The sequence below is a fragment of the Ranitomeya imitator genome, chromosome 2 (genome assembly GCF_032444005.1).
Source record: "Ranitomeya imitator isolate aRanImi1 chromosome 2, aRanImi1.pri, whole genome shotgun sequence".
Lineage (NCBI taxonomy): Eukaryota > Metazoa > Chordata > Amphibia > Anura > Dendrobatidae > Ranitomeya > Ranitomeya imitator.
The window spans coordinates 185,344,027-185,356,106 of NC_091283.1; the positions used below are offsets into that span (position 1 = coordinate 185,344,027).

At 46.2% G+C, this 12,080-nt stretch overlaps 1 protein-coding gene and 1 long non-coding RNA gene across 9 annotated transcripts in view; one reads left to right on the forward strand and one right to left on the reverse strand.

Moving 5' to 3' along the window:
• LOC138662524 (uncharacterized) overlaps nt 1-12,080 on the forward strand; it is a 37,365-nt gene that overhangs the window by 24,515 nt on the left and 770 nt on the right. The gene's annotated exons all lie outside the window — the stretch shown is intronic.
• The window catches only part of IQSEC2 (IQ motif and Sec7 domain ArfGEF 2), a 248,444-nt gene that overhangs the window by 6,977 nt on the left and 229,387 nt on the right, over nt 1-12,080 (reverse strand). For 4 of the 8 annotated variants that reach the window (XM_069748263.1, XM_069748267.1, XM_069748268.1 and 1 more), the window contains 8 exons: nt 11,322-11,483; nt 9,841-9,963; nt 9,586-9,752; nt 3,854-4,218; nt 3,658-3,757; nt 2,698-2,859; nt 2,422-2,595; nt 144-193 (listed from right to left, as the gene is read on the reverse strand). In XM_069748263.1, the coding sequence (XP_069604364.1) occupies nt 144-193; nt 2,422-2,595; nt 2,698-2,859; nt 3,658-3,757; nt 3,854-4,218; nt 9,586-9,752; nt 9,841-9,963; nt 11,322-11,483 (1,303 nt within the window). The remainder of the gene's footprint in view (nt 1-143; nt 194-2,421; nt 2,596-2,697; nt 2,860-3,657; nt 3,758-3,853; nt 4,219-9,585; nt 9,753-9,840; nt 9,964-11,321; nt 11,484-12,080) is intronic. The other 4 variants (XM_069748265.1, XM_069748270.1, XM_069748269.1 and 1 more) reach the window with 2 other exon arrangements.

Sequence of the window (12,080 nt, forward strand, 5' to 3'; positions counted from 1 at the left end):
ACAGCCGCAATGCCTACGTCACCTGCATGCACCTCCCAACCCCAAAACACCTAGAGGAGCTATCCCTTTATCCCCACAACACTCTGAAGCAGGGGGATACAAGGACACACACACATCACATGCAACTAAATCGCAGCACTTACTTCGATGGTGCTGTCCAGAGATCCCGCGCTGTTACGCCTCCCTCTCTTACCTAAGCATCAAGTTAGTAACAAGCAAGCATTAAAGAGCAGGAGAAAGAAGAAAAGTGGGGACATAATGGATAAATGGGTGAGAGAGAGGGAAAGGCCAAAAGGGAAAACAAGGGACTGGCTGTACACCACAGAAAGAGTGCAGAGGGCATGCGTATGGGAATGAAAATGCAGGTGGAAATAGATAAATGTAGAAAACCGTAAGAAACTAGAATATGCAGAGAATTAAAGGCCATTATGTGTGCTGCCGAGAGGTTGCAATCTGTCGGGTACTGAGAGTTCCCTCGCTGCACGTCTGCCCACACAACCTGTACCTTCTGTGCCTAGTCTAGGACCGGTCATGCCATCACTTCTCCACAAGGTGGCAGCAAGTCTCCGGTTTACATAGAAATCAATGTGAAGTTCACCATGGGGGGATCCAGCATTAGGATAGGGAGCGCAGGGATCATTTATCACACACAAAAGCACTGTCAACCATGTGCAACCCCCACATTATTAGGCACTTACAAGGAAAGATTAATACTGCCAGAGCAGGAAAAAAAAAAAGTTCCGCAGAGCTTGCAAATTTGTTTTATCTTGGGAGGAAAAATCTGATGTGTCTCACATCTGAGTGGTATTAACTGCTTAGATAATAAATTATTATAGATAAGGGTGTTCTGGGGAAGCAGACACTTGAAGGCAACAGGATGTTGCCATGTAATAGACAACCTCTTAAAAGGGAGCACTTTTTTTTTTTTAACTTTTTCTTTTATATTATAATTTTAACTGAGACAAATAAATAAATAAAAAATTGTGGTGCTCAGACGTGTCCCTCTCCTCCACCTCACTGTCCTGTGAGTGGCTGAAAAAATAACTGCCTGCAGCAGGAACCTCCCCCTTCTGATCTGTCATGTGATCAAAAAAGGTTGTCAAAACACACCCCTTTGTTACGCCCTGACGCAGCAGCAAACAATTACAAGAACATAAAAACTTCAGAAAATTGTTGGTCCTGGTCAGAAATGAATACGTTGACATAAAAGCAGACTAAACCCCAAGGGTCACTCACTATAGGATTTATAGAGTATGGCTTTTTTTTTCTTATTTTTAATTATTTGTTTGCTTTTGCAAAGCTATGAATCAAGTGCTGTTTAACCTGCCTAGTTCACGCTCCTTTAGAATCTGCTTTGAACTGCTGAACTTTACTACTGCTCTCCCTGTCTCTGATCCCATTCCCCACTCCCAAACCAGGAGAGTGTTAGTACCTAGTGTTGGGGGTCCAGATTCCTCCTAGAGCAGCAGTTCAATGCGGCTTCTAAAAGAGCATGAACTAGGTAGGTAAAACAGCACTTTCCGTATTGTATTTGCAAGAGAAGGAAGGAAAAAGGAAAGTAATAGAGTATATTACAAAGATTCATAACTTTGCAAAGGCTGATCAAAAACTGAATTAAAGCACAAGATTAGTTGCTCTTTAAGTTTATGCTTGGTAATATTCATCACCTGGCTTGGGGCCCATTAACATTGGCATTTTAAGTGGCTAAGATCTGGCTCATTATAAAGTTGGCAGATAGCCTGCTGAACCAACAGATTGTATCAAATACTCTGACAAGCAAATGGAATAATATAATCTTTGTAGTCAAGTTAATAAGGCAAAGACTGATCAGAGGAAATGCATATTTAATGTACAACATGTCTAATCTAATTACAGAAGCTCTAACAACCTGATGGAGTTTATCCATTTATCACATCCTATGTAACAATGAACTCAGTAGAAACCCATAAATAATGGCTTTCTTCAGGGCCCTGATATTATGTAAAAACCAGAGCCTTAACGAGAGTCTGTCCCCCCCAAGCACCTTAATTATATAGATAGGAGGACATGAAGGGGCACCAATGCATAGGCCATGCCAAGGGTTCACCAAAGCCCCCTCACCCGCATATCAAATAAAAGTACATTTTTAATAAAAGATTAAGTTATGTGATGTAAATAGGTGCCCTATCTGTTTAGGCAGCTTAATTGCCATTTTGGGGCTGCCTGATGTGAGACTTGAATGAAAAGGGTGTCCATTTTTGGAGCATCGGTGGAGGCCCAAGTTCATGAACCGTCACCAACCCAACCGTAACGCATAGGTACTGGATTTGTCTGCCATGGCCACAGCTGATGTCCACTCCCTAAGGTGGGTCTGCATGTACAATGGGGGTGTTTATGAGTGATGGCATGGATGCGGACGTGCCCCCATAGAGGAATACTTACCAACGTCAGAGAGGTCTCTTAAGGAGCTGCTAAGAGCACTTCTCTTCAGTCCTTCCCCTAGTGCATACGTGTCATCCAGACTTGGACGGCCCAGAGTCCCATTGACGGCTTCTTTAATCCCAGGCCCCGGGGAAGTGTTGGGACGCATCACCCCCTTCTGCTTCTCTAACTCCGCTAAAATAAAGGAAAAAAAAAAACACATGTATTAGGCATGTGTGATAAAACAGCTGCTTAGAAACTACAAGTCCCAGCATGTTCAGGTAACGGCACACTTACATTCCACTCTATATTTCTCCATCTCCTGGACTTCTGCAATAGACTCTCGTAGGTCGCTGGTGAACCTCAGCCGGTCCTGAAGACTCGGGGCATTGAAGATTATCAGTACTTTCCTCTCACCACCAGGGACAGCAGAGAGCAGTTTGATGCCATTCTGGTAATCTGTTGCCAGGAAAACACGGCAGGTTACGACAGCCCTGGGCAAGGGGGACTGACAAGTAAGACCACCTATCGCTGTGAGGCTGGACACATACGGCGTCTCACACTACCCTTGTAACACATACACACTATGGGTGCTACACCTGTCACTAGCTGGATCTCTGTACACTACGAGCATATTGCATGTGATCTTAAAAGAAATCGGTCAGCACCATGTAGGACCACTTCCCTAAGAAGTGTCTTTTTACATTTTACAGGAAAATGCAAAAAGGACATAGCTCAACTAGGACCAAGTTGAACTACAGTAGAGCAAGTGAAGTATTAGGGTCATCTTGTATGAGCAGCGAGGCTATGGATTCTTTACTGTATCAGCGGCGAGGCTACAGTATGGATTCTTTACTGTACGAGCAGCGAGACTATGGATTCTTTACTGTACAAGCAGCGAGACTATGGATCCTTTACTGTACGAGCAGTGAGACTATGGATCCTTTACTGTACAAGCAGTGAGGCTATGGATTCTTTACTGTAAAGGTTTTTGCCTTCCTCTGGATCAACCCACTAGGTTATAGGTTGAACTTGATGGATTTGTATTCTGCTGGTAGACTAGGTGGCCAGTATTGGACTTCTTACTATCAGACTTCCGGTAACATGTTCTACGTACACATAATGTCCATTGAACGACTGTCGGTTCTTACTTCTTTCTGCAGTGGTGAAGATGGCTTCTTATAATTTTTTACCCATTCTAAGCCTTGTTTAAAAAAAAAATTACCAGCCAGACAATCCCTATGCGTTGTTACTCACAGGAATTCTGGAAGAGCTGCATCTGCATGTCCACCAAAGGAAAGGACTGCCGGAAGCTGTAGGTCACTAAAATTTTCTTCTTCTGGAAGATCTTTGTTACCTGCACAGAATGAGAAAAAAAAAAAGACACATTGGAGTCTGATGCCATCACACTGTACGTCCTCGTCTTCCCTGACCAGACAAGCTTGTTGCGTACCACCAGAAGATCATTGAAGAGGAAGACCTCCCTCTGGTGCAGACCCATCCTCTGTGGACGATTTGGATCTGGGACCTCGTAAAGTTGACAGCAGCAAACAAGACGCCGATGTGGAAGAGAAAGTACCTGTGGGGGCGGGAGGAGGAAAGTTATAAAACAAAGACCAACCACAATGTAATAATAAAGAAATAGGAAAATTGGGCGTTGGGGCAACTTGTTCCTTACCGGCTTCTTTCCAACTATCATCCTTTCCACCGCCTGCACCTGAGATACATGATCATCGTTTGTTCTCAGCTCTCGGCCTTGGATCCTCTGATAAATTCCTACCAGCAAGTCCCGGGGAATGTCCTCTCCATTATCCACCCCTAGGACAAACAGAAAATTATTTTAAGAGACAAATTTGTACATGGAAACCTGGTGTGTAATAAAAAATTGAATTCTTCTGTTGGTTTATCAGAACCGCAATCTATTTAGTTCCTTCATCCTCGCCGATCTGCAGTCACATCAAAACCAGGTTCCCTCAAGGTCCAAACAGTCAAAGTGTGGACTTCAAATAGTTTCTGAAGATGTCCAGTAAAGTTGGACACATCGATACCGGGACTAGTCTATGGCTTATTGGGAGGTTCACAAATCTCTTACTTTCGGGATCCCGGGCGTATCCTTTCATTGGAGCAAAGGTAAGAGATATGTGAACCCGTAATCCATAGACCAGACACTACTGACCTGACAGATGGACAGCCGTCCAGCAAATCGATCCACCAAACTAACATCCAGCACTAAAGAGTTATTCCCACAGGATAGGGAATAACTTGCTGATCACTGGGACCCCCCCAATCCCAAAAACAGAGCCTAGGAAAGTGCCATCTCAAATGGAGCGGAGGTGTACCCTTCACCTCCACTCTGTGCACTGACACAGATGAGCGATGCGTTCGGCTTTTTCCAGAAGTCCCACAGACAGGAGTTGTCAGTTTATTCATATATTCCAATGAGGAACAGCAGAGGAATTGCCCACTGCAAACTATAGGAAAAGATTTTTATTTTACAAGTATTTTCCAAATTAGATGTTAATAAAGCGGACAGGTCCTCTGCAAGTCAGTCCTAGGCTCACACATCAAATATTTCAGTCAACGACACTTTGTCACTTCAGAAAATATAATTTTCATACAGTAACCAGAGACCGGCACTCACCTCGGTCAAACATATATAAACCATGAACACAATTGACAATACGGCTATTGAGTGGGGATGAGTAAATCTATTCAGAAATGTATCAATTTCTAATACTAATTTCCCCAAAATTGTGGATTTTAGAAAATCAATTTTCCAAATAACTCTTCCCTGGTGCCAGATTGACCTCAATACGTGTTCTGGGGTCATGACGTGTCTCGCCCTACATGACCACATGAAGTGATGCGCGTTCTGACTTAATATGTGTTGAGGCCAGCGAAAAGTGAGGAGAAAAGCAAAGTCCAGTGAGGGGCTAGTATTGCTGAGGAGGACCACTGTGGAGCTATGGTGGTAGGCACAAGTGAGGGGCTAGGCTTGCAGCAGGCACAAGTGAGGGGCTAGGCTTGCAGCGGATGACCACTGTGGCGCTATGGTGGCAGGCACAAGTGAGGGTCTAGGTTTGCAGCAGAGGACCAGTGTCGAGCTATGGCGGCAGGCACAAGGGAGGGGCTAGAATTGTAGCAGAGGACCACTGTAGAGCTATGGCAGTAGGCACAACTGAGGGGCTAGAATTGCAGCAGAGGACCACTGTAGAGCTATGGCAGTAGGCACAAGTGAGGGGCTACAATTACAGCAGAGGACCAGTGTGGAGCTATGGCAGTAGGCACAAGTGAGGGGCTAGGATTGCAGCAGAGGACCACTGTAGAGTTAAGGTACCGTCACATTAAGCGACGCTGCAGCGATCTAGACAACGATGCCGATCGCTGCAGCGTCGCTGTTTGGTCGCTGGAGAGCTGTCACACAGACAGCTCTCCAGCGACCAACGATCCCGAAGTCCCCGGGTAACCAGGGTAAACATCGGGTTACTAAGCGCAGGGCCGCGCTTAGTAACCCGATGTTTACCCTGGTTACCATTGTAAAAGTAAAAAAAAAAAAACACTACATACTTACATTCCTGTCACGTTCCCCAGCGTCCACTTCCCTGCACTGTGTAAGCGCGCTGGCCGGAAAGCAGAGCAGTGACGTCACCGCTGTGCTTTGCTTTACGGCTGGCCGGCGCTGACACTGGGGGACGCAGGGAAGCTGACGCTGAGGAACGTGACAGGAATGTAAGTATGTAGTGTTTTTTTTTTACTTTTACAATGGTAACCAAGGTAAACATCGGGTTACTAAGTGCGGCCCTGCGCTTAGTAACCCGATGTTTACCCTGGTTACCAGTGAAGACATCGCTGAATTGGCGTCACACACGCCGATTCAGCGATGTCAGCGGGTGATCCAGCGGCGAAATAAAGTCCTGGACTTTCCCCAGCGACCAACTATCTCCCAGCAGAGGCCTGATCGTTGGTCGCTGTCACGCATAACGATTTTGTTAACAATATCGTTGCTACGTCACAAAAAGCAACGATATCGTTAACGATATCGTTATGTGTGACGGTACCTTTATGGCAGTAGGCACAACTGAGGGGTTAGAATTGCAGCAGAGGACCACTGTGGAGCTATGGCAGTAGGCACAAGTGAGGGGCTAGAATTGCAGCAGAGGACCAGTGTGGAGCTATGGCAGTAGGCACAAGTGAGGGGCTAGAATTGCAGCAGAGGACCAGTGTGAAGCTGTGGCAGTAGCCACAAGTGAGGGGCTAGGATTGCAGCTGAGGACCAGTGTGGAGCTATGGCAGTAGGCACAAGTGAGGGGCTAGGATTGCAGCAAAGGACCACTGTGGAGCTATGGCAGCAGGCACAAGTGAGGGGCTAGGATTGCAGCAGAGGACCACTGTGGAGCTATGGCAGCAGGCACAAGTGAGGGGCTAGGATTGCAGCAAAGGACCACTGTGGAGCTATGGCAGCAGGCACAAGTGAGGGGCTAGGATTGCAGCAAAGGACCACTGTGGAGCTATGGCAGCAGGCACAAGGGAGGGGCTAAGATTGCAGCGGATGACCACTGTGGAGCTATGGCAGCAGGCACAAGGGAGGGTCTAAATTTGCAGTGGAGGACCACTGTGGAGCTATGGCATCAGGCACAAGGGAGAGGCTAGGATTGCAGCGGAGGACTACTGTGGAGCAATGGCAGCAGGCATAAGTGAGGAGGTAGGATTTCAGCGGATGACCACTGTGGAGCTATGGCGGCAGGCACAAGGGAGGGGCTAGAATTGCAGCAGAGGACCACTGTGGAGCTATGGCTGTAGGCACAAGTGAGGGGCTAGAATTGCAGCAGAGGACCACTGTGGAGCTATGGCAGTAGGCACAAGTGTGGGGCTAGAATTGCAGCAGAGGACCAGTGTGGAGCTGTGGCAGTAGCCACAAGTGAGGGGCTAGAATTGCAGCAGAGGACCAGTGTGGAGCTATGGCACTAGGCACAAGTGAGGGGCTAGAATTGCAGCAGAGGACCAGTGTGGAGCTATGGCAGTAGGCACAAGTGAGGGGCTAGGATTGCAGCAAAGGACCACTGTGGAGCTATGGCAGCAGGCACAAGTGTGGGGCTAGAATTGCAGCAGAGGACCAGTGTGGAGCTATGGCAGTAGGCACAAGTGAGGGGCTAGGATTGCAGCAAAGGACCACTGTGGAGCTATGGCAGCAGGCACAAGTGAGGGGCTAGGATTGCAGCAGAGGACCACTGTGGAGCTATGGCAGTAGGCACAAGTGTGGGGCTAGAATTGCAGCAGAGGACCAGTGTGGAGCTGTGGCAGTAGCCACAAGTGAGGGGCTAGAATTGCAGCAGAGGACCAGTGTGGAGCTATGGCACTAGGCACAAGTGAGGGGCTAGAATTGCAGCATAGGATCAGTGTGGAGCTATGGCAGTAGGCACAAGTGAGGGGCTAGGATTGCAGCAGAGGACCACTGTGGAGCTATGGCAGCAGGCACAAGTGAGGGGCTAGGATTGCAGCAAAGGACCACTGTGGAGCTATGGCAGCAGGCACAAGGGAGGGGCTAGGATTGCAGCAAAGGACCACTGTGGAGCTATGGCAGCAGGCACAAGGGAGGGGCTAGGCGAGTATGAATTTTTTTTCCCCACTTTTCCGGACCATCCCTATATTATTCTTAGGGGTCAAGAGACCTCAGAACATCATAAAATCCATATATATATATATATATATATATATATATATATATATATATATATATATATATATATATATATATATATATATATATATATATACACATATATATATATATTTGTCTAAGAATCTGTTTGTCTGTAGCCGTAATCCCGTGTTGCTGATTGGTTGCGCTCGGCCGGCCTCGACCAATCAGCGTTCATAAATAAACTACATACTTATACTAGAACGAGAATAAAATGGAGGACAGTCTGTGAGGGAGAGAATAACATGGAGGACAGTCTGTGAGGGAGAGAATAACATGGAGGAAAGTCTGTGAGGGTGAGAATAACATGGAGGACAGTGTGTGAGGGAGAGAATAACATGGAGGACAGTCTGTGAGGGAGAGAATAACATGGAGGAAAGTCTGTGAGGGTGAGAATAACATGGAGGACAGTCTGTGAGGAAGAGAATAACATGAAGGACAGTCTGTGAGGGAGAGAATAACATGGAGGAAAGTCTGTGAGGGTGAGAATAACATGGAGGACAGTGTGTGAGGGAGAGAATTAGGCTGCCGTCACACTAGCAGTATTTGGTGAGTATTTTACATCAGTATCTGTAAGCCAAAACCAGGAGCCTAATATGTAGGACAGTGTGAGGGAGAGAACAACATGGAGGACAGTGTGTAAGGGAGCAAATAAAAATTTTCCCCGTTTTTAAGTTTATCATATGGTAAAATAAATGGTGTCTTTGAAAACTATAAGTCATCCTGTAGAAAACAAGCTGTCATACAGCGATAGATGACTAATAAAGTTTTGACTCTTAAAATAAAGACAGGAGAAAAACAATGGCAGTGTGTCCAATGGGTTAAAACATTAATGTAAGCACCAATGTTTATATGAATACTAGATGGTGGCCCGATTCTAACGCATCGGGTATCTACTATATAATCGTCTAATTCTGTCTGTTTGTCTGTAATGGAAATCCCGCGTCGCTGATTGGTCTCGCCAGCTGCCCGCGACCAATCAGCGTCAGGCGCAGTCCGGCCACGAATTGGCAGGGATTTGAACCATGCTTCGCTGATTGGTCGTGGCAGGCCGGCTGCGACCAATCAGCAATATTGGCGCGGGATTTAAACACCACTTCGCCGATCTGCTGGCCGCGACCAATCAGCGATATTGGCGCAGGATTTAAACACCGCTTCGCCGATCTGCCGGCCGCGAGCGACCAATCAGTGATATTGGCGCGGGATTTAAACACTGCTTCACTGATAATGTATATATTTTACCCGGAAAATCCTGTGTATTCATGGCATTATTCTTATATCTTCATAAATAAACTACATACATATTCTAGAATACCCGATGCGTTAGAATCGCGCCACCATCTAGTTTTGTAATATTAGTCAAGTTTGCTGAGAATTGCAACTCTGTCGCATTGAAGTAGTACCTGCCAAGACCCTGTAAAAAGGGGGAGAAACTCAGGAGTGTATTTAGTGAGCCATACGACAGTGCCCCATGGCTTATTTCTTACCTCGTAGATTCTTAATGAAGTCGTCCAATTTCATCTTGCGCTCAGCCTTGACGCTCGGACTGTACATGTCCGTGTTGAGGAGAATGATTGCAAACGCCAGTATAAATATGGTGTCTGGGTTCCGGAACTGGCGAACCAGCGCGGGGTTGCACACACAATACCGTTGGCTGGGAACCAATGCGAGACATAAACGTGTCAACTCTCAAGTGTCTTTTAATAGTGTAATGTACAGAAAAAGGGGGTAAAAGGAGTCACCTGAACGCTTCGATAAGCCTCTCCACCTTCTGAGCCTCCCCTTGAACACGTATGTGAGCCTGAAACTTCCTCAGCGCGTCGTCCAGATCCATGTTGGAGAAATCCATTTCATCCACCACGCAGCTAGAAATGCAACAGATCCATCAGAAATTGCTTATGGGTTACACTTATTTGGCTACCAATATAGCAGAGCTAAGTCTGTAATTTCTGTTATTCCAATCCTGGGAAGCCCCCCTTTAACAATGTGTTTTGCATAGGACTGCAAGTAAACTCACTACATTATCAAAAAGCAGAAATGAAAGCGTTGTGTAGGTAAATAATCGAGCTCTGCTACACCTGCCGCCACTTAGTTATTGATTTCCGGCTGCTTACAGACCACCGACGTCTTGTGCTGCGCTGTGTACAGATTGCAACCACTAGCGTCAGCAATTTCGGGTTATAAATAGGAAACCTGACAGAGCCGCTGGGCCGAGCCTTTACTTACTGGCGGACATAAATTACTAAGGCTAACAAGCTGACAGCATTTCGAATAGCAGCTCTGCAGCGTAAGGGAGTCCGAAATAGATTTTCTTTCAACCCCGGCAGAGTCGCCATTATGTTAGTCAGGGAATGGAAATCACTTCCCACCACCAATGTCACTCATGGATCTATGCATGCATGTATGCTGGCCTCTTAGAGGGGTAATCTCCCATCTTCATGAATGGATATTGTTAGATAGAGCTTGTAAAATACAAGCCATTTTGCAATTTACTGCTTATTAAAATTCTCAGCCCATTCTTGAGATATTAACACTTTTTCTTTTGTTTACCATTTGTTGCCTTGGAGACCGACCACCGCTGCTAGACAGCAGAACATGAGCAGTGATTAACCAGCTGTTTTCTATTAAGCTAGTAAGCGCTGTTTTGAAGCTGCAGTATGTTGTTACCTCCTAATCCCGGCAGAGCTTACAAGTTAGACCGCAGCGGTGGTCAGTCTCCAAGACAACGAGCTGTAAACAAAAGAAAAGAGTTAACATCTTAAGAAAGGCAGCAAAGTATTAGAAGAGGTAAACTGCAAAAGTGTTTGTTGTTGTTACAAGCTCTATCCGAATATACGTATATAAAACCCTTTAATTCATGCTTTTTAGGGGATTCTGACCCTATTACTTGATCTGTTTTGTACTGTAGAATCTTTTCCCTGTAAAACATGACGCTCCTTCACAGAAAAGATGGCAATCCTCATTAGTAAGCCGCATACTGCTCTCTCATAAGATGGCAGGCCTCCAGCACATCCGTATCCGCTCGCACAAGATGTCAAGCGTTTTCATTCCAGGACACCCCTTCTGCTCGCGGCCAAGAAAGCGGAGCACATCCTGCACTGGCAAACACAACATGGAAAGACCCCGGCAAACACCGAACCAACATGCACACAGGATAGCGGCACTCGGCCTCCTCTACAGTAACCACCACCCCCTGGTAGTCCAGGGATCCATGGTCCCTTACTCTAAAACATCCCGGTTAAACTGCTTCTGGCGGTTTCCAAGGAACTCTCCGATCATCTGACGGCTCAGACCTTTCCTCTCGAGGATGAAATGTGCGACCCCCACGGGGGTATCGGACAGGAAGCCCCTCTCGATCAAGTACTGGATCCCTTTTTCTGGTTTTCTATGGTAAAAAAAAAAACAAACAAAACAGATTTGAACATAATAAACCAAGTAAAAGTCTAATCAAATAATACACATGGAACTAAGAAACATAAAACTTTGCTTCCTTGTCCAGAGTTGGACTAATCCTAATAGACAGGTAGTCAACGAGCTTCCAATTCCCAGTCTGAAAAGTCACCCTAGCCAATACATTGACCTCAAGGTGTCTTCCAGCGATGAGCTGTAATCTATGAGTGAGCCTGGTAGCAAGAGTTCAATTCTGCCACAGCACCCCCACAGGATGCGCCAAGTATTGCAATAAGTATGGTTCCCAAGATATGAGCCTTTTTATTTAGTGCTCATAGAGAAATTTTGCAGAGCAGCCTATAGACACGCCCCAGAGGATCCTATGAATGAGCCTGGTAGCAAGAGTTCAATTCTGCCACAGCACCCCCACAGGATGCGCCAAGTATTGCAATAAGTATGGTTCCCAAGATATGAGCCTTTTTATTTAGTGCTCATAGAGAAATTTTGCAGAGCAGCCTATAGACACGCCCCAGAGGATCCTATGAGTGAGCCTGGTAGCAAGTGTTCAATTCTGCCACAGCACCCCCACAGG